The following is a 19,724-nucleotide window of genomic DNA, read 5'->3' as shown; positions in this document are numbered from 1 at the left end:
TTCTTTAATTTAATATTATATTATATTACATGACGCATAGATATAATATATATATATAAATACTTTAGGAAAATCTTGGTGGCACTTTTAATATAATATAGCACACTCAATATATAAATTGGTCTACACCTTCATCTGGTATTGTAATAGGTATATAGACGAACATATAACACCTTTTTTTTTTTAAATTATAATATAAAATTATTCAACATCATTATCATAACAGTATTTGGCGAATTTCTTCATAATATTTACGGGAATAATAATGGAGAAAAATATAAAATAAAAATCACATTAGGTATTTACAAAAAATGTATAACAACAATATTTCTTACTCATTCATTTTTTCCGTTTTTGTTGTTAATCTGCTCGTTGAAAGATTATAGTAACAATTGAACATCAGACATTTGTTTAATAAAAATGACATAATATAATATAATATAGTATATCAAAGGCGAATAATAATAAATAATGGAAAACATTGCTTACATAATAATAGTATAAATGTATAATAATATATGCTTACACCCTACAGAAATTATAATGCACTTAAATTGTATTGTATTAACGTTAGATACGGTGGGGGTGGTAGGTGGGGGAGTGTAAAAACATGCGATGTACGATTATATTGGTGGGAGGGGGGGATAAAACTGTATAATATAATTTCAACTTCGTCCAAAACAGAGCACAACGCAAAAGGAGCCCCATCTTTATTGGTATGAAAGTATGAAACTATAAAATATTTTATATGAACCTATACGCGAGGGCGTCTATAAATCCGGTGCCACGGTTATACGAGTGTCCAAAAGACGAGTGGTCTACTCGTGTGAGAACTTGGAGCTGTATTTGAGAACTGGGATAACAAAAGTGAATCGTTTACCGTTTGTATAAGAAGTACTTATGTTTCATCTCATTGGAATTATTCGTCTATATTATTTATATAATATTTGGTCCGTACTATTATTATGTAGACATTTAAATACGCCACTCGGACGGTGTTCGAAGAGAAATTTTAAAATGTTATCATCGTTTCATCATCGTCCGTCGTTGCCACACTCCACGCTGCGAATTATACTGTTATACAATCCGCATATATTATACTATACATTTTAATTTAGTAAATTTTAACTATGAAGTTACCTAAATAAATATTTATACATCGATTAAGATAATTTAATTAAAAATTATATTAGATATTTAACTTAGATTGTATATTAATGACAAACCGTACAATAATGTCGTACATTGATTTAAAAAGAAAAAACGGAATTTATAAAATCGTGACTATATATTATTAGAATAATATCAATGCTCATATAATGCCATTACAACTACAAGGAAATTAACTAGTTCATAGGCACCAGGTAGTATAAGATGTTTTGATTAATTACTCGATTTATGGCGTTACCGCTACGGTCCAGTTTTTGTAGTCAGTACGTTATTTGTATACAGCTAGTAATAATAATAATAATTGTCAACGAAGCTGTTATTCGACAGTCTGTTATTCTAAGTTTACCAATTAGTTCGGTTGAACCATTCACTTTGGAAAAATGCGGGATACCCACCTAACAAACTTTTACAATAATTTTCGTTGCAATACGTTATTATTATGATTTTTAAAATGTTTAAAATTCGACAATTCAAACCGTACCTATTATTATAACAGGATTTGTCTATATATAAAAATCGATTTACGCCGAGCAAATCGTGTTTTTCGCATTGAATTTCCATTATATAAAAAAAATCTCTTACACAATATAGATATTAATATGCGACTGCGCGGTTACAGTCACAAAACACTCGATATACTTATTATAATAATATTATTGTTACCATAAATTAAGAATATAATATTATTATATATCTTAATTCGCGATTGTTACATAATATTCCTAACAACGCGGTGTGATTGACGACGAGCCGGAACTTGAGTCTCGGGGGACACTGTTGTTTATGATAATAATATACACGTATTGTTAAGCTGTTGTCCGATCAACAATCGTCGTTATTCTGCTTCCGTCGATCGGACGTCCGCAGGTCCTCGGATCATGTCTGGAGTTCGATCGCCGGCGCCGGTTTGTGCAGTATGCTCACCGGCCTCGAGCTCGAACCGTTCAGACCGTTCTTGCGGCCGCCACCACCGCCGCCGCCGCCTCCTTCGCGCTTTTTGAACGCCTGCGGAGACTGCAGCACTTCCGTGTACTCGCGGATCAGGTTCGCCACTTGGAACGCCTGTAATTTATTTTATAATATTGTTATTATTATAAATTACAATCGTAAACTATCGCGATACAACATCGAACTTGATCGATAGTAATTTATTTGTAATTATATTATTATGGTTGTGGCAGTCATTATAATATTATGGTAAACAGGCCCGTCAATAGTGAAGGAGGACATTTTTTTTTCTAAAATGGTGGGACTTGGATTGGGTTTGAACAGGTGGTTCACGATTCCTGATATAAATTTTTCTTCACACGGTTCCGCACGAAATGACCTTGTGACTTTACCGAGAAATTGTATTTTAAAACGAGTTTTAGGTATCGAAATGATACGATATAAGATATAATATGCAAACTAATAGGAAATGTATGTAAATAATATTTTGTATTTCTATGTCTATAACTATAAATATAGTGAAGCTATTACACATTTGACTTTTTGAGGACCCTATTCACATCAATGATGGCTATACTGCATTACTACCTACTGGATACAGGCTTCTACAACTCCTACAGGGTACATTTGCAGCGGCCATTACCGAAAAAAGTTTTCTTAATTAAAACACGTCACCTGTGAAGTGGTTAATATGATCTTGCTCTGCTTTTTGTCGCTGCCCGTAATTATCATCAGACAATTGACGGCTGGACTGTAACTCAAGATACTGTCGTACTCGTATGAACACAACGCATTTCGAGATCGGTGTTCCAGTAGATGTAAACCGGCTTGATCCACAGCCAACCACAAGACACGAGGCCAATTTGAGGTGAACGATTGCTAAAAACCAAATATTTCTGTTAATATTTCACAATGTACTGCACACCTAAAGTATACAGCAACCCATCTCGTTACATAATTATTTTTAGTCTTTACAACATACAAACCGTTACACTTAAATACTTGAGTATTTAACTAGGTCTAGATATATGTTTATTAGATTATGCATGATTAGATTTTTTCAATGTCTGAATATAAATTCTGTTAGGTAGTTGAGTAAAAAAAAAATGACGTAGTTAGATTACCTATATTTTATTTTACATACTTCGTGTATGACGCTTTTTTAATGCATATTTTAACTGTAAACGTGAAATAATATGCATACCTTTTTCATATAACATTCTGAAAGTCATCGTATCTAACGTTGTATGTCTCATTAAATATTTAATGTTATATATCTTAACGGAATTAAATGCAATTCATGTAAATTATAGTCCTCAAACAATAGTTAATACACTAACCATAACGTCGAAAATGGTAGCTCTGTGGAGTGGCCAGCTTTTGATCAAGTTTAAGAAAGCTTTCTTGGCCTCAGCCGAAGTCATTCCTCTCAAACTCTGGTGGTGCATCGCTACGTCTTCGTTGGGTATGTTGGTGACTAGCCTCGACGGGAGACAATGGCACGAGACCTGTCGGTATTCCAGTACGGTGTCTTCGCAGTCTCCTAGTTCTACTTGAGCTTGTAAAGAGGTCAACATAACCTAAAACCACGATACAAAGATATCAATAAACGTTATACATTTTCAGTATCATTGGATTAAGTAGGGATAGGTCCATAGGGGATAGAATATATTAGGAACTCTTGGATTCCTCTGAAAATAGATTTAAATTAATTAACAGTTTCGGAGAATATAGAGTTTATTATCATATTGTTTGCAATTTTGCATTTATTGTGATAAAGAGTGAGCGATCCATCATCAATGTTTAGTGTACCGTTTTTTACTACAATTTTTCTAAATTGTTATAAAGGTAGGTACAGCTATCGATTCACCAAACATGCTAATGACATTTTTTTCTTTCAGTAATAAAATAATTCAAATTATGGTTTACACTTTGTTCGATGCATCATAAAAAAGACAAAAATACGAACCGCTTCGTTATCGGTCACCGGGAATCGATCACACCGAAGGCCATGCAGCACCTGATGGTACAACAGTTCTTTTTCCACCGGATCGTCTAGGTCCATGTACTGGTCGAGGAATAGGTGTTTTTTGAACAGGAATATGTGGCTGTGCTTTCGGATGGGCTTGGACGTGTTTGCCGTTCCAGTGTTGGCATTCCTGTATCTTTCCCACTTCGACATGACATCGGCAAGTTTTTCTTCGGCCACCAAACTTCGCTCGGAATTTCCTAACACCTCGTAGATCGCATATCCTATAAATATACAATACGTATTATTGAAAACTATATGTAACTAAAAAATTTTTCCCTGTACGACGTGTCGTAACGCAAAATTTTATTTTTCACGTATTTTTTTTTTAAGGTTTTGAGGAATGATTAAAGAACACTTTGCAAATAAAAATACTTGAAAATATTTGGAAATGGATTTTTTCATAACAATAAAATTATGTGTATAAAAAAACAGCGACAATCAAAAGAAATATTTCGCCTCTACGTATATAGGTACTATTATTTTACACGAAACTAATCTAGTTTTTAGTTCTCATTTGGTTGTTTTTAGTTTATACCTATTTGCATGATTTTTTTTTTATAGTTTCTTAGGTCGCAATAACAACTTGACCCTAATATCAAAATACATATTTTGTTATAGTTCCACTGCTGCCACCACTTCAGTGTTACTTACCCATCGCTGTTTTCCTAAGTCCAATTTTATTCTTGACGATTTCCACTACGTCTTTAGCAGTTGAAGATGGGTGAAACTCAATGGCGTGGTATTGTCCATCCATGAAATGAAATCGGGCATAAATCAACCTCCTGTTAATCGTGCACAATATTTCTTCTCTAGACGGCGGCCACTGTCGTCTCCTCGTTCCTTGGGTTTTCGACACGCACTAAAAAATTGAAATATTAAAAAAGTGTACCGAGCACAACATTTTCTTCCAATATTTTTTAAAACGACGTAAGTCCGAATTAATTTTCATCGAAAATTGTTTCCTACAACGTAAACTTAAGAGGAAGATATACCACCTGTAATATATCCATGAAAATTGTTTTGTGTGGTACAAACTAATAACAAAAGTTTATTTTTTTTTGGTTTTTTTCATTTGTTTATTACAAAATATTAGTGATTACTAATATAAATAAAATAAAAACGCCACGGAAAAAGTTTTCTTCTATTCCTATTATAGTGTAAACATTTGGCGAACATGATGTAATCGGTATAGGTATTAATAAGTTTGTAATGCAAGAAACTAATTTTCTGTATAACTTTGTTATTAGTTATCATGCAACAAGTAACAACCATTGTTGTACTGACATTGGACTGATTTTAAATTACTTTAAATTGGTATATAAATATATATTCAAGATTTAATATTGTAATACTTCTCAACTACTTCATTAAAATAGCCTATGTAAAACCTCTTAAATTACGGTTATGTGGCATTTTTCTGAAAGCATAATATTTTCATGAAGAATATTATAACGAAAAAAATTAACGACATTTTAAAATTAACAATACTGAAATAGGTAGGTAATTAAAAATAGGTAAAATTCAAAATAAACATAATAGTATATTGAACTGACTGAACTGGTGTTAGAATTAATTTTAGCAGAGATAATATTAGTACCTATAATTAATCATCGAGAATGTATTATTTATTATATTAAGAATCTCATTTTAAAATCGACTTTAAGTAAAAATGAAACAATTGTTGATTAAATATTTATTCAATACTTCCTAAATATTTTCAATAATTCTTAAATACTTTTTTCTCAGATAAATTAAAAAAAAATATTTACACGCTTATTAAATTATTGTATTCGCATCTATGTTTGGTTATAAATTATTAAGTACAGATATAGTCTACGAGCAATCCGACCGGAATCACTCTTATTATACCTTCCGGTCACCACACACTCACTTTTTCCGCGAACCGGGCGTACTTCCCTTCCTCGGTTACACAATCGCCGGCGCACTTCCGCAGATGTGCAATCAAATATTTTCGGACGTTGCGTTGCGGTGGCAAGATGACCGAACACGTGAGGGACAACAGCGCCCAATGCCTGAGGTTGACCCTTGAGTTTGGATCCGGATGTTCGGTGGTCTGCTTGATCAGCTGCAGGTACAGTTCGCAGAGCAACGACTCCTTGCGCATCGATCTCTCCATGACGTTTTGTATCAGGGTGACGTGTTCGTCTTCGGCTCGCCGGACGACTTCTCCTAATGCATATTAAAAACAACAAACTGCTGAGTGATATCTAACTCACACACGATCGAAGACGCCGACAGTAAGTTGTGTCGTGCCACGACGTGCTTAGAGGTGACAGCCGTTGTTAGGCATGGTAAAAGTTTTAGGTGGGATTCTTTGGCATTAAAAACGATCAAATTATTATGAAAGACGATGTTTTAAAATTCAGGAGTTATACAGTTCAGTCCCAGATTTAGAATTATAGCTGAAATCCGTCCAATAATAGGTATATCGTGCCTAATTATATTTATTATATGCAGTTGTTAATACGCATTAAAAAGTTGTTTTTTTATCTCGTATTTAGTTTTAACACTAACATTTAAAATGCATATATAAAATTGAAAACTATAATGAATGCACATGGTCCGTACAACATATATAATATTGATAACCAATTTTTTTATTTCTATCTTATCTACGTTATAATATATTACTAATAATATGAAATAATTACAGGGAAGGATGTCTATTTTCATACAAATAATATAAAACAATTGTATAGTCGATCATCAGTAGTGGGTAGCAGGTAGTGAAGAAGTAATCTTGGAGTACATGACGAAAAATACATTTTGATATAAAAAATGTTTTTGTAGAGACAATGAACTCATAGGCACCTAACTACAAGCGAAATAATATATATATACGAATTATATAGAACATACAAAAATAAATCATTTTTAACACTTATATATGTTTTTAGGTTAGATACAACTTTTTATTTTCCGTCGGATTTTTCGTAAGGTTTTCGTTGTCATGGTATCTTATTAACAAAAACATATAAATGATTCACAAATTTTCCTTGTAGAGGAAAAATATCGAGTAGCATACTTTTAACCATACCGGTGTATTTACATGTGTACCTATTTAATTTGTTAGGTAACAATAATAATGATTTTATTAATTTTTAGAAATTGAAACTTTAACTTCAATTGGTTGGCATATTCTATATTAAGTAAATACATTGAGAAGAACAGTTTTCTTTTTAGGTTTTTTTTTAGTTGAATAATTTGTAAATTTAGATCCATGGGACTCAACTGTACAACATTCTAAAATTATAATCGTAATCCGTATAGCAGCGGCGTGTAATTCCCCCTGGGGATGAATATGTTAACGTGGTTATCATTATTGTTACCATTTTGACCTAAGCCAGCATATTTCAGTATGATCTGGAACATTTGCAAAGCGATCTGTTCGTCTTGTTCGGACAACCGGCTGAGACTTTGGGAAATCGTCTGTCTACTGAAGGACCAATAAGAGCCCGAGAATCCCTTGTACGTTTCTCCGTGTTCGGACAACGATCCAATGTGTTCAGCCCATAATTTTTCCAATTTGTGTTTGCTCAGTCTAAACAAAATATTTGTTAATTTAAAACACACTTAATTTGATAGATTTTTACTGATACATCTATGCTATGTATACACCAGTTTGTTGTATATTGGTTGTAACACTGACCTGCGCAAAGTGTTCTTTAAGAAACTACCAGAGGTGTCCTGAGGCTTATTCAACATATCTGAATCGATTAAATTGCGCCGGCAGTTGATCACGTTGTGATACAGTCGTATGCGATCATCGTTCGTTATGGCTTTAACCTATTAAGATAAATTAAAATCGTCCATTAACGCGTAAGTACAATATTTTTATAACTGCAGCAGGGCTGTGAATTTATGCGTTTGCATTTCAAATTAAGTTTGAACAGAATTCATCTAATTATATTTTTACTGATTTACGAAATTCTGTTTTGTGTAGGTACCTATATTTTAATAGTGTAACGTACATAATATACCAGACAAATCGTTGAAAATGATGTTAGGTATATTTTGCGTATGCACGTCATAGTTTTCGTTTCTTAGCCTATTTAATGTATTTAAATAAAATTCGATGAATATTAAAATCATTAATATTACCGACTTTTAGTGCACAATCACCCAGTTATTTCATAGTATTTTAGTGCATTTAATTCACAGCCTCAAATCTCGATTATAAGTCACAACAATTTATTCGCTTCATACCGGTGCTTCGTTTTCGATTATCCAACCGGCCAGCCCTGGACAATAGCTGACAATGAGCGAACCGATTTCGGATTTCTGTTGCGTTTCGAAGACGAAACACTTGTGCGCCGAGGCGTTGTCGTTTTGATGTCTCATTAAGTTAATGGTCAGGAAACAATCGCTGGGGTCCAAAAATATTGATTCCACGTCAGTGTACCTGAACTCGTACATGACGAACTTGTCTTCCGGCTTGATCAACATGAGTCCTTCGCAGTTGACACCGAGTATTAGAGTGTTTCCTGTATGAAACGACAAGACCGACATTAACAACGAATTCGATAATGATGCTGAGTGAAATAATATGATCATACCGTACGACCAGTATCCCCTGTAGGTGACGTGGAACATTGTGGTGCCGTAGAGAGGATATTGCATTACACACGATAAATACAAGACCTTTGCCATTAGCTCTGATCTGCCAGCACCGTATTGTTGATGAGCCTGCGCCAGTATCGGCACCTGTAATAATATAAGATCGCGTCGTCTAAGTTATAATATTATTTGTTGACACCAAGTACTGCAGACCAAATCCGCTGTGTACGTAGTTCGTTGTTGGACGAGGGTGAGTTCATGTGCACGACGCACGACAGGTAAAAATTAAAACAACATTAATAACAAAAAGGTTTTTAGTAGGAAAAAATAATTATATGGTACGGGGCTGTATATCATTAGAAAGTCATGTATTAGCAGAAAGTCGAGTTATATCAACGGTGTCACGAAACTACACCAGAAACCATAACAAGTGCAGGAAAAAATATTATGTTTTCGACCACTACAAACTCGGTGAACTAGTGTAAAAACTGATGAGCTTAACGATAGGTTCAATTTTATGACATCAGTGCAACTATTTGAAGAGCTCGCTGATTTAATAGTTCGTTATTTAATCGAGCAACACCTTGTACATAGGTACGTCTATTTTCACCTGCCATTCATCTTGCAGGAACTCATTATTTTCTACAAACCATCATCACGTATTAACCTACCCAAGTATCGGAACTCCTTATTCTGCTTATCCTAAACGGTATATAGTTTTCGACGTCCGCGTAATACTCCAAAGTCGACTCTTTGGGATCGCCGAGTGAAACTTGACATTGAAGTCCGGCCAATTGGAGAGCAACCTTTTCACTGACAGGAAAGTCATCACACTAATCAACAGAAACAGTAATAATAAATAGGCTTATGTAAAAATAATTAAAAATATTTTCGTAAAGTAATTTAGTTAAAGTAAAAAAGTAAAAAGCAAAGTAATTTAAACATTCCGCCGATCGTTTACCTTCACTACACAATAGACGGCCTGTGCGTACAACAGGTTCACTTCGATCGGGTCCTGCGAAATTTCTCGGGAATGCCGGAACAGTCGACGTTTGAATATGAAGCGGTTCTCGCCACTGGTCAAAGTCGTGTTGCTGGACCGCCGGCTCAGAGAGGGGAAACTGCTACTCGATTGAGTGGTCTGTTTGATCTGTTGCTTTCTGTGGACCGAAATAAATACGTGTATAATAGTTTGATCTTGGAATTTATTGGTACCTATATGACCGGTGCAATAATACTGTTGGAGTAAATTAATAAACGTATTGTATTTAAATTTTAAGACAATTTTTTTTTTAAATGTACAATACGATTTTTGATACTCGAATTTTAACAAAAATAAAAAAATAAACAATTAATAATTTTAAAATAATAACAAAATCAACACACGGGGATTGTTGAACTACGCCCTTAGCTAAATAAAAACGTTCGAAATGCACTTGGGTCAAGAACAGGTAGGTAATATAGAACTTATAAAATATATTAGCTAATAGCTTTACTTGAAAATTGTATGTGTTTGTCGATTGATAGTATAATTGTAAGGTGTTTTACACGATATAACTAATAAGCTTATAAATAATCGTAAATACATGTTTCCATATAATTGTTTTAAAATAATTGTATCTATCTAAATGTAATTGTTATCCCAACAAAAACACTACGCCATACTCCATGTAAACAAAACGCGAAGTATATATAGGAAAAAATGGCTCTAAAAGTTGTAATATCACTTTATAGGTAGCTAAGTCTGAACTATAGATATGATTTACAACTATAACATATTACCTACGCCTACATTCCAATATGGAACACCACTCAAATATCCTCATCGCTCAACTTCATACCGATAATGCTCTTCCAGACAACCCAGCCAGATGTCTAAAACGCGAATTGCCCAGAGATCTTCTCAACACACATCACACTTAACGTGATTGTTATTATTTCTCCCTAAAATTACCATTCATGTCCAAGAATTACTAATGTGAAACTACTATTCATTGTCTTTTTCTCACCGCCTCCTTTTATATTCATTCATTCATATTTACTTATTGTATAGATTGTAAATTTTCACAAAATAAACGACATTTTTTATATAAAAAAAAGATATAATTTAAGTTAAAACAATCTGCTAAAAAATTTAATTTCGCATGGAAACTTAAAAACTCTTTATCACATACTCCTTACTTTAATGATAGTAGGCTATATTATTATTATGTACTCATTATGCTATAGTATTTTTTAATTTTTAATTCAAGTCGACAAGCTAAGTTTAATTGTTTAATAAATACAACACACTTCAGATATTAAAAATCCAAACTATTCTGATATTTCTAAATGTTAGTGGAGTTTGATCTTACTCAGACAGGTGATAGGATTTATTAAAATGCGATATACGTACGATTGCCAAGCAGCGATGATGTCGTACAGGTAGTAATGAGCGCGGACGTGTTCTTCGCCATCCGACCGGCTCTGGTATATCGACCAACCGTCAATCGACCTCAGACACAATTTGTCTGCTAGCTTATAAACCGCATCGCTGGCCGTGTCCGTTGGATGGATGTCAATCGCTTTGGTTCGGCCGTCCAGGAAGAAAAATCTGCAGACGATCGTGCCGAGTCTCCGCATAGCCTGCATCATAAAAAGTGAGTTTTTAAAGGTCACCATGGATCATCAATGTCAAGAACGTGTTCGAATATCAAAATATTTATCTAGGAACTTCTAATGTACGCTTTAATACGTTTTAAAAAAATCACTAGAAAACATAATTCAAAAATATTTTAAAGTTCTATTGATTTAAACATTTTTCATTTAAGTGGAAAGTGTACGTTTTTTAAATATTAATTCTTTTTAGTTTAAACTTTTTGTGTCTCTAAACAATTGGATTTGTAACAGTGTAAATATCATGAGTTATGAATAGGTAGTTATTTTTTTTTTATTTGCGATATGCGTAAAAGTATAATATATAACTAAGGACGTGGTAATAACATTGCCTTTGGGGCGAATTTGGCAAAAAAATGTAAATCCTTTTTGGACACAAAATTAGTGACAAGAGCATTTTAAATGCGTTTTCACTTCATCTTCGAAGTGTACTTACGGCGATTTCAACCGTTGACGGTGGATACTGTCGACACGACACTTTCGTGTTTTTACAATTATCCAGGCACCATTGAACGTACTGTTTGAGTTTTCCTTCACACTGCAAATTCTTCCGCAAGAAACTCACGAAATACTGAAAAAATCGTAAATAAAATATTATATTATGCGTACTTGGGTATATTAATATATTATATTGTGTATGTATTAACTTAGACTACAACTAAATTGCGCAAATTTCAAAATTTTCCAATTCTCAACGATTAAACCACGAGTCACAATTGTTTAAAAAAATATTATAGAAATAATGACTTGATAAATATGTTATATAAATATCTGAAACAGATCCAATTTAAAATTGATTCTACATCCATCCCTTGTTTACATATTTTTCAATAGTTATATATGCATATAATTTTTATATTTAAGCAGATATTGAGTTAAAATTAATAATTTCAATCAGAAATAAAGTGAATAAAATATACTAAATAACATGAGTTAGTTTTCTACACATTAAAATTGAGTTATATATTTTTTGTATAGACAAAAGAAACGTAATATCGGTATAGTTAGAGAGGGATATAGGGGCTAAGCCGCTCACAAATCATACACAGCCATTCAAAATTGTTACTTTATAACTTCCTACTTACCTAACCGCAGAAAATATACAACGAATTCCACAATGTATTTATTATACATATAGGTACAACAACTGTTACTATAAGTATACAGTTTTCAAAACTGACCATACCATTAGTATTAAAATGGCATTCACGAAACATGAAAATAAATTTGTCCAATTTTATAAATTAATTGATTATTTATGAAAGGGTTTAAGTCCAAAAAGTAAAACTTTTAGGAAATTAAAAAAACTATGTATGTACTAGCACTAATATAGCATTTATAGACACAAATTGAGTGCTTAAATTCCCATATACCTACAACAAACTATCATATGAATTTGACTCCTTTAAAAACGAACAATATTCATTTCTATAGTCTGTATCACAGAACATATTTTTATAAAAAAAAGCCATTTTTCTGAAAAGTTGTGACCATAACTTTTCATGAATAAGCGATTCAAATTATATATTAAAAAAGTGTTATTATCAAACTGTTCTATAAAATTATGTTTTTACAATATTTAGTAATCATTCCTATAATAATAGACTGAGATGATTTATGATGATTTTTGTCCTGCATGGATACTTTAGTACGCAATATTGATACCACCGAATTGTGGTCCCGAATTTCAGTTAGGTAGATATGAGTTCGAAGGAAACTGCATAGCTTTATTATAATAACGCTGAGCGTATACAAAGTTCAGACTTGCTGTGCAAAACGTTTTGCACAACCATTTAACCAGTTAGGCCATAAATGTACCTTGTAGAGTAACTTGCTGGGCTGGAACGCAACGATAGCGAGACAAATGAGCAGCCACACTCTTTCGGTGGACTCAGTGTTTGGATTGTTCGTCGCTTGCCGCATACATTGTACGAAAATTTCGTCTCGCAACTCTTCGCGGTTGATCCCCGCGCCGATTATAGACTGGATGATTTGTACTTCGTTGTCTTGTTTTATGTCACCTCTAGTGTATTTACAGAGGTCCTGTAAATAAAAATATCACACGTGACAAACTCAATTCAAACGAAAATGATCGAAATATTTTAAAACCTACATCATAAACAAAATCAATCACATTTTACATGATAAAATTACATAATATTTAGTTTACTTGCTGATTTATAGTATATACCTATAGATATAAGGTGTTTAAAATATATTAGAAATAATTAAATAAACTATTTAAATTTGTATAAATTCTAAATCATTAATTGAAATAAGTATGAAATAGTTTTGTTTAATTAACTACTTAAATACAATGCTTGCATACGGTTGCATAGTTGAATAGGTGAATCGATGCGCTGATAAAAGTTAAAAACATTAGGAACTCTTGAAAAACTTAAAACTTGGGTAGATAGGTTTATAAAATTATAGTTTCAGAAATCATTCCTCTCATAAATTATTTTAGGGTGACTCGTTTAACATATATTTTTTAGACCAACAATTATTTATTTTTTAACTGAATGACATTCCTTTTGTATTAAATTAAATTTGAATATTGCTCTCATTTTCTCCGTACCTTGATATTACAAATAATGGAAAAATGTATTTCTAAATATCCATTTGACTCATATGATTTTTAGATAAAACGTACAGAGATTTTTAAATGCACCTAATTACAATTTTAATATTATTAATGTTAAAATATGTGTCAAAAGTAAATTTATGTATTAAATGTAATATTAGGATATATTCCTTTTTGTTCAATATAATAGCTACTGCTTATACTAGTTTTATTATTATCAGATATTTTATAAAAAAATTAACTAAAAAATTAATGGATACTTTTGTATGATAATTGACGCAGATTATTTAAATATTTCAGAAAATGATTTCCATTGATTTTGGATAATATTATTATAATTTATATTATGTTTGTATATTATTTATTATTTATTTTGTTCGTATTATTAGCTTATACCATAAGTATAATTATTATATTATTACTTTAGTAAACTAATAATTAGATATATTAAGTATAATGTTACCAATATTTTTATTCGTTCTTCTTAATTTACTATACACTGAGCCAACGACTGTTATTGTAATTAAAACAAAATAATACATGTACTATAATCATCCAATTTTTTACTTTTAATCATGTGATAACAATATGTTGTACATTGACAGTTAATTTTAAATATAGTAAGTAGGAATAAAAAAAAAAATGTTTAGGTATATTTAAAATATTCTACGCTTTGGATGTGATGTAATATTAACGAGAAAATTATTATATTATCACCAAAGAATGTAGACAGGACTTACTCTAAATATTGATATGGCTATCGTTATGTTATCCGGATCGTACATGTGTATGTGCGACGTTGGAATAGTGGAGCCACGGTGGAACGAAACCATTTCGTACATAGGTATCTTTTCTAATGACTTGCTTTTCCTCTTCAGCGTGGCTATTATCGTTCCTGTGGAATACAGACAACATTGATTGCATTTATTAACTGCACAACTACGGGCAGTTAAGAAGAGAGCAAATAAAAAAAAAGCTTTTTGTACCTTCAGGTGAACGCTCGTGAGCGTTGAAATAGTTTTCGGCGAACTCTAGGATATCGTGATAGTTGTCGTGCAGCGGTTCGACGTTCAACTTTTCTTGAATATTTTCCATCTCTAGCAGTTTCTTCTCCACTCTGAATTTCCTCCTCTGATCGCGTTCCGTTGTGTCTTCGACGAATCCGTTGTTGTGTTTCCAATTCGCACCCTATAATGTTACATACGAATGAGTATTAACTATTGATACAGATTTGCGGTAATTTTTTTCAATAATCAATAACCCCATTAACAACAATTATAAAAACTATACAAAGTCGTGAAATTGTAAATTTCAATAAATAGCGAAAAAAAGAAACTATTTTTCAAAAATGCTAATAAAAATATTTAAAGAAAATTTCAAGTCTCCACAATTATTTGTTTTTAAACTACAAAAAAAAACCTTTCGATTTTGTCAAAAACATGTTTTTCATATTTTTGTAATTGTATTTTTGTTTTTCCTTTTATTTTGAACAATACTGAGAAATTTCTTTTTTCATTCTTCAATACGAACAACAAACAATTTTCTACAAGAATCTTGCTTCAAAAAACGAAGATCGGAGCATTTTTTTTCTATTGTAAAAAGTGTGCTTCAGACAAAAAAAAAAAAAATACCTACACATATACCTAGGTATGTACATTTGTAAAAATCAACACATTTATTGTTATGCTTAGAATCTAAAATGGACTCACTCCCGTGCCGGATGTCCTCGAGTTTGGCCTGCTTTGCCGGGGTGACGATAGAACGGCTGCGGCGGTGGTGGCCGGACTAATAGATCTGTTCGCGCTTTCTATCGCCACGGGGCTCTTAGCTCTGTTCAGTTTGTGTGGCGGTGTGGGCAGTGGCGGCGGCGACACGTTATCCTCGTCCCTGGGCAACACCGCTTCGTAAATTGGTTCGTCGTTGGCTTTCACTGGCTGCTGGTTAAACGGCGGTGGAGGTGGTGGTGGATGCGATGGCTCTGGTAGCACCACCTGCAGTGCATTTGCTGAAGACGAAGACAACGATTTTTCTAGCCCTCTGCTCTCAAGCTCCATTTCGACGATTTCTATTTCTCGCTGGATTACGCTCTCCAGCTAAAAATGCGTAAAACATGACGCGAATGTTTATTAGACACATGGTTTAATATATGATTCGACAGAATTTTAAAATTAAAATAAGTATAGAGTGCGTTTGAGTTATTTGAAATCATGTGGTTTGAAAAAAAATTACTATCTATATATTTATAGTGTCATCAATATTCATCGGTGTTGTATACAATTCCAGTATTAAATATTTATTATTAAAAAAATAGTGTTCAAGGTACAATAATTTTGATTAAACAATTTTTGAAGAACTTATATTGAAATCACCATTAGATATTTTTTTTAATCTTAGATTAGATAATTGATCAATGTTTATGCTTTACACAAAAGCATCTATTTAATTTCAAAACTATCATGTAGTTTTATTTTAACTAATCTATTACACTCAAATATTAAAATATCGACAAGTCAATAAAAGTATTTCAAATATACGTATTCAGTACTTAAATAAAGTATACATGATTATTGATTATAAATATTCAAATAGTTTACAACACTGAAAATCATATGCATTGCGTATTTGTGTAGACGTTCAACGTGTTAATTAAAGCGAAGAGATATTAGTTCGAGTGCCAATAATCAATAGCCATACAGATCGGTGTAAATATACTGTTAAATAATTAAATCAAAAAACTTGAACCTCTTTAGTAAATCTTACGTACGTTGTGAATATATTATTTTCCTCACCTGCGTAATATAATATCATGTATATTTTGGTCCCTAGCAAGTGGCATAATACATTTTCAACACAATAGTGTATTTGTACGAATACGTCTTACCACTTTCAGTGAAAAAGTAAATTGTATTATAAATATATAAACTAACGAAAATAGTGTTAACCACATGAATCGTGATCGTATAAGGTATAACTCAGTGTGCCTGAAGAAATAAATCGTGTGCAAATTACCTCATCGAAATCGCTTACTATTTCCTTCATACGGTCTCCCACAGTGTCTATAGTCCGTCCAGACTGGACATCGGATAAAAACGCAAACAGGTTGTCCAAGTCCACGGACTCGTGTGCTGGATCTACTTGAAGCCTCGAGTTTAACTGTTCTGCTAGTTTTGCAAACTCTATTTCGGATATCCTGAAAACCCATCTTAATGATATCATACACACTCCGATAAATCGTTATCACTATATAATATTATTCATAAGTACGCTTACTTTTCGTCTTTCTCGATTTGCAATTCGTTTAATTGTTCATTTTCTTGATCTTTTTCTTTGACCTCTTCGGCTTTGCGTTTTTCTTCTTCCACGCGTTCCCGTTTCCGCATTTCTTCTTCTACTCTTCTCATCTCTCGCAAGGCAGCGGCCACCTATATAATAAGAAACGAGTAACAGTAGTGTTATTACAACCAATCCAATATTTTCCTTCTTTCTTTTGCGATGTAGCCACATTGCATTACCTACCTCTCGTGCAAAAACGCCTCTTAGATGCGACTGGATCACAATCGCAGCTCTACGTTTCTTCAAGAACACCAAACGTTGTTTCCAACTCTTGAACGCAGTTTGTACGATTATCACCGCAGTCCGTGTTTTAACATAATCTGTATTATATTTATCAAAGAAATTTATTTAGATTCTTTTGCAAAAAGAATATATTAAGATATCGTCTACCTTTCCTGACAAAGTATCCTCTCCATGTTCGTTGAATGATCGTGGCCATTAAGTTAAGCATTACCTTCCGTTTATCTTCGAGTGGTTCATGCGCTTTGTTCCGAAGGAACACCTTAGATTTGCCTATCTGACACTCTTCTGAAGGAATGTCTTGTAACGTCAAAAATGCTCTGTAAAGAGACACGGTAAGACATAGATATTGTAGACGTTTCGAAAAACCATTACAAAAAACAACATTTGGATATACGTACTTTACGGCTGACCGCTCTTCGTCAGGTAGTTTTTTTCTCACCAAACAACGGTAACGGCTAAGGAACTCGTGAAACGACAGATGTATAGGGTAGCCCTCCTTGCGAATTCTAATTATATCCAACATGCCCAAGTACTTCAACTGGTCCAACACTAACTTTTCGTTGTAATGGTTTGGCGCTTTTATCGTGTTCGGCTTAATGCATCTCACGTACCTATATAGTGCAACATTATTGAAACGAACTTGATAAATTTTTTTCACGACTAAAAGATCCAAGATCACTTACCATGGATTAGTGGATTGCAAGACGTCTACCAACGCTTGTAATTGGTGCCTGAACGTATCGCTAACAGTGGGCCGACCTTTCGTGGTCCCTCTCGTCGACGTAGAGTTGGCACTGCCCATCCGCGACACGGTGGATCCAAGTAAATCCTAAAAAAAATTGTAATATTATAGTCTTGGAACGGATATTTTTAAACGACCAACCCGACGACCTCTGGGAAATACCAACCTGATATTTAACAAGTTCACGCACGAAGACGTTCGTGGAACGCGTCATGAAATCAAAAAACACATCTTGTTGTACATCGCGATTCTTGTCGACAAAGCCTCTGGCGGTGTAAGTAACGGATCCAGCGTAGTGCACGATACTGAATTCCGATTCCCATTTTCGACGGTCGTCTCCTTTCACAAAATTTGGATGACTCTCGAATTCCGTGTGCAAATTCATCAAGTATGTAGTGTCCGATCCCTGCGGTTAACCAATATAATTAGGTATTTAATAATACTAGGTAGGGAATTTAGTTTTTTAACAAAAAAAATATTACCTTAGGCATATGACACTGTTCGGTCAGCAACTTCAAAATACAGCGAGGGGGTTTCTCGACCAGTTCTAAACATGTCGTGTTATCAGTGAACTGAATGTGGGAAAATTTGATTTCTTCTTGTCGATACTTTAGGAAATAAAATAAAAACATCGTCAAATTTTATGCATTTACAATTATATAGATACATAGTTATCAATTATCGTCTATTCTGCTTAGTATGAGTATTACATTACACTTTAATATTCATGATACGTACGATTTCTTGTTCTAATGCGAAAACGTAGTGATTGAAAAACTTGTGCAGCTTCTCATTAGTGTAATTTATACACAACTGTTCAAACGAATTGATAGTGAAATTTTCGAAACCGAATATGTCGAGGACGCCGAGAAATCTCGACGTATCTTGTCCCGGATTTGTGCAGGTATTTATGTGATTCACAAGCCACGCGAAAGTTCGTGAGTACAGCGCTTTAGCCATTGCATGTCGGTTTTCGATCGCCTGAAAAAAAAGTATTAGATACCGTATTATAAAGTGTATTTCTATTTGCTAGTGTGACAGTTTTTGATTCGATATCAATCGCAATATTAATAAGTTAAGTTTAAATTAAAAAAAAAAATTTACTTTAGTAATATAGTTCTTGAGAAATAGTGTTATTGCATAACAGTTCATGAAAATTACCGTTTTTTTTTTAATGTGTTAGATGATGGAAAATAAAGTACGAGGTGTTATTATATGTGTAATTTGTATTTATAATTTTGTGACGTTTTCATCAATATAAATAAGTCAAAGTGAAAAGTTAACAATGGTCAATATTTAATAACATATGCGTACCTACTCAATATTTTATATTTAGACTGAAAATTATGTAATTATTTTTACCGTAAAAGTCTATACACTCTATTTGGTATTATAATTTATTAATACAAGTCAAAAAGTGCCTCGGTAAAGTCGTCTGG

The 19,724-nt window shown here is 33.0% G+C and overlaps 1 protein-coding gene across 2 annotated transcripts in view; it reads right to left on the bottom strand.

Annotated features, from left to right (window-relative positions):
• Positions 1–19,724, bottom strand: part of LOC132937377 (myosin-VIIa) — a 153,351-nt gene continuing 133,627 nt past the window's right edge. Inside the window, exons 8-34 of one of the 2 annotated variants that reach the window (XM_061004195.1) lie at positions 19,024–19,266; positions 18,768–18,893; positions 18,452–18,691; positions 18,227–18,372; positions 17,942–18,154; positions 17,691–17,860; positions 17,484–17,620; positions 17,238–17,389; positions 16,977–17,157; positions 15,677–16,060; positions 14,954–15,155; positions 14,708–14,862; positions 13,202–13,426; positions 11,820–11,954; positions 11,124–11,353; positions 9,690–9,888; positions 9,400–9,561; positions 8,728–8,875; positions 8,378–8,655; positions 7,821–7,957; positions 7,501–7,712; positions 6,042–6,340; positions 4,802–5,009; positions 4,088–4,371; positions 3,459–3,698; positions 2,794–2,997; positions 1–2,232 (exon numbers count right to left, since the gene is read on the bottom strand). In XM_061004195.1, coding sequence (XP_060860178.1) covers positions 2,047–2,232; positions 2,794–2,997; positions 3,459–3,698; positions 4,088–4,371; positions 4,802–5,009; positions 6,042–6,340; positions 7,501–7,712; positions 7,821–7,957; positions 8,378–8,655; positions 8,728–8,875; positions 9,400–9,561; positions 9,690–9,888; positions 11,124–11,353; positions 11,820–11,954; positions 13,202–13,426; positions 14,708–14,862; positions 14,954–15,155; positions 15,677–16,060; positions 16,977–17,157; positions 17,238–17,389; positions 17,484–17,620; positions 17,691–17,860; positions 17,942–18,154; positions 18,227–18,372; positions 18,452–18,691; positions 18,768–18,893; positions 19,024–19,266 — 5,496 coding nt within the window. In that variant the 3' untranslated portion in view covers positions 1–2,046. The remainder of the gene's footprint in view (positions 2,233–2,793; positions 2,998–3,458; positions 3,699–4,087; positions 4,372–4,801; positions 5,010–6,041; positions 6,341–7,500; positions 7,713–7,820; positions 7,958–8,377; positions 8,656–8,727; positions 8,876–9,399; positions 9,562–9,689; positions 9,889–11,123; positions 11,354–11,819; positions 11,955–13,201; positions 13,427–14,707; positions 14,863–14,953; positions 15,156–15,676; positions 16,061–16,976; positions 17,158–17,237; positions 17,390–17,483; positions 17,621–17,690; positions 17,861–17,941; positions 18,155–18,226; positions 18,373–18,451; positions 18,692–18,767; positions 18,894–19,023; positions 19,267–19,724) is intronic. The other variant, XM_061004196.1, reaches the window with a different exon arrangement.

This window comes from Metopolophium dirhodum, chromosome 1 (genome assembly GCF_019925205.1).
Source record: "Metopolophium dirhodum isolate CAU chromosome 1, ASM1992520v1, whole genome shotgun sequence".
NCBI lineage: Eukaryota > Metazoa > Arthropoda > Insecta > Hemiptera > Aphididae > Metopolophium > Metopolophium dirhodum.
The sequence above is the reverse complement of the archived record's forward strand: the minus strand, read 5'-3'. Positions and strand labels throughout refer to the sequence as shown.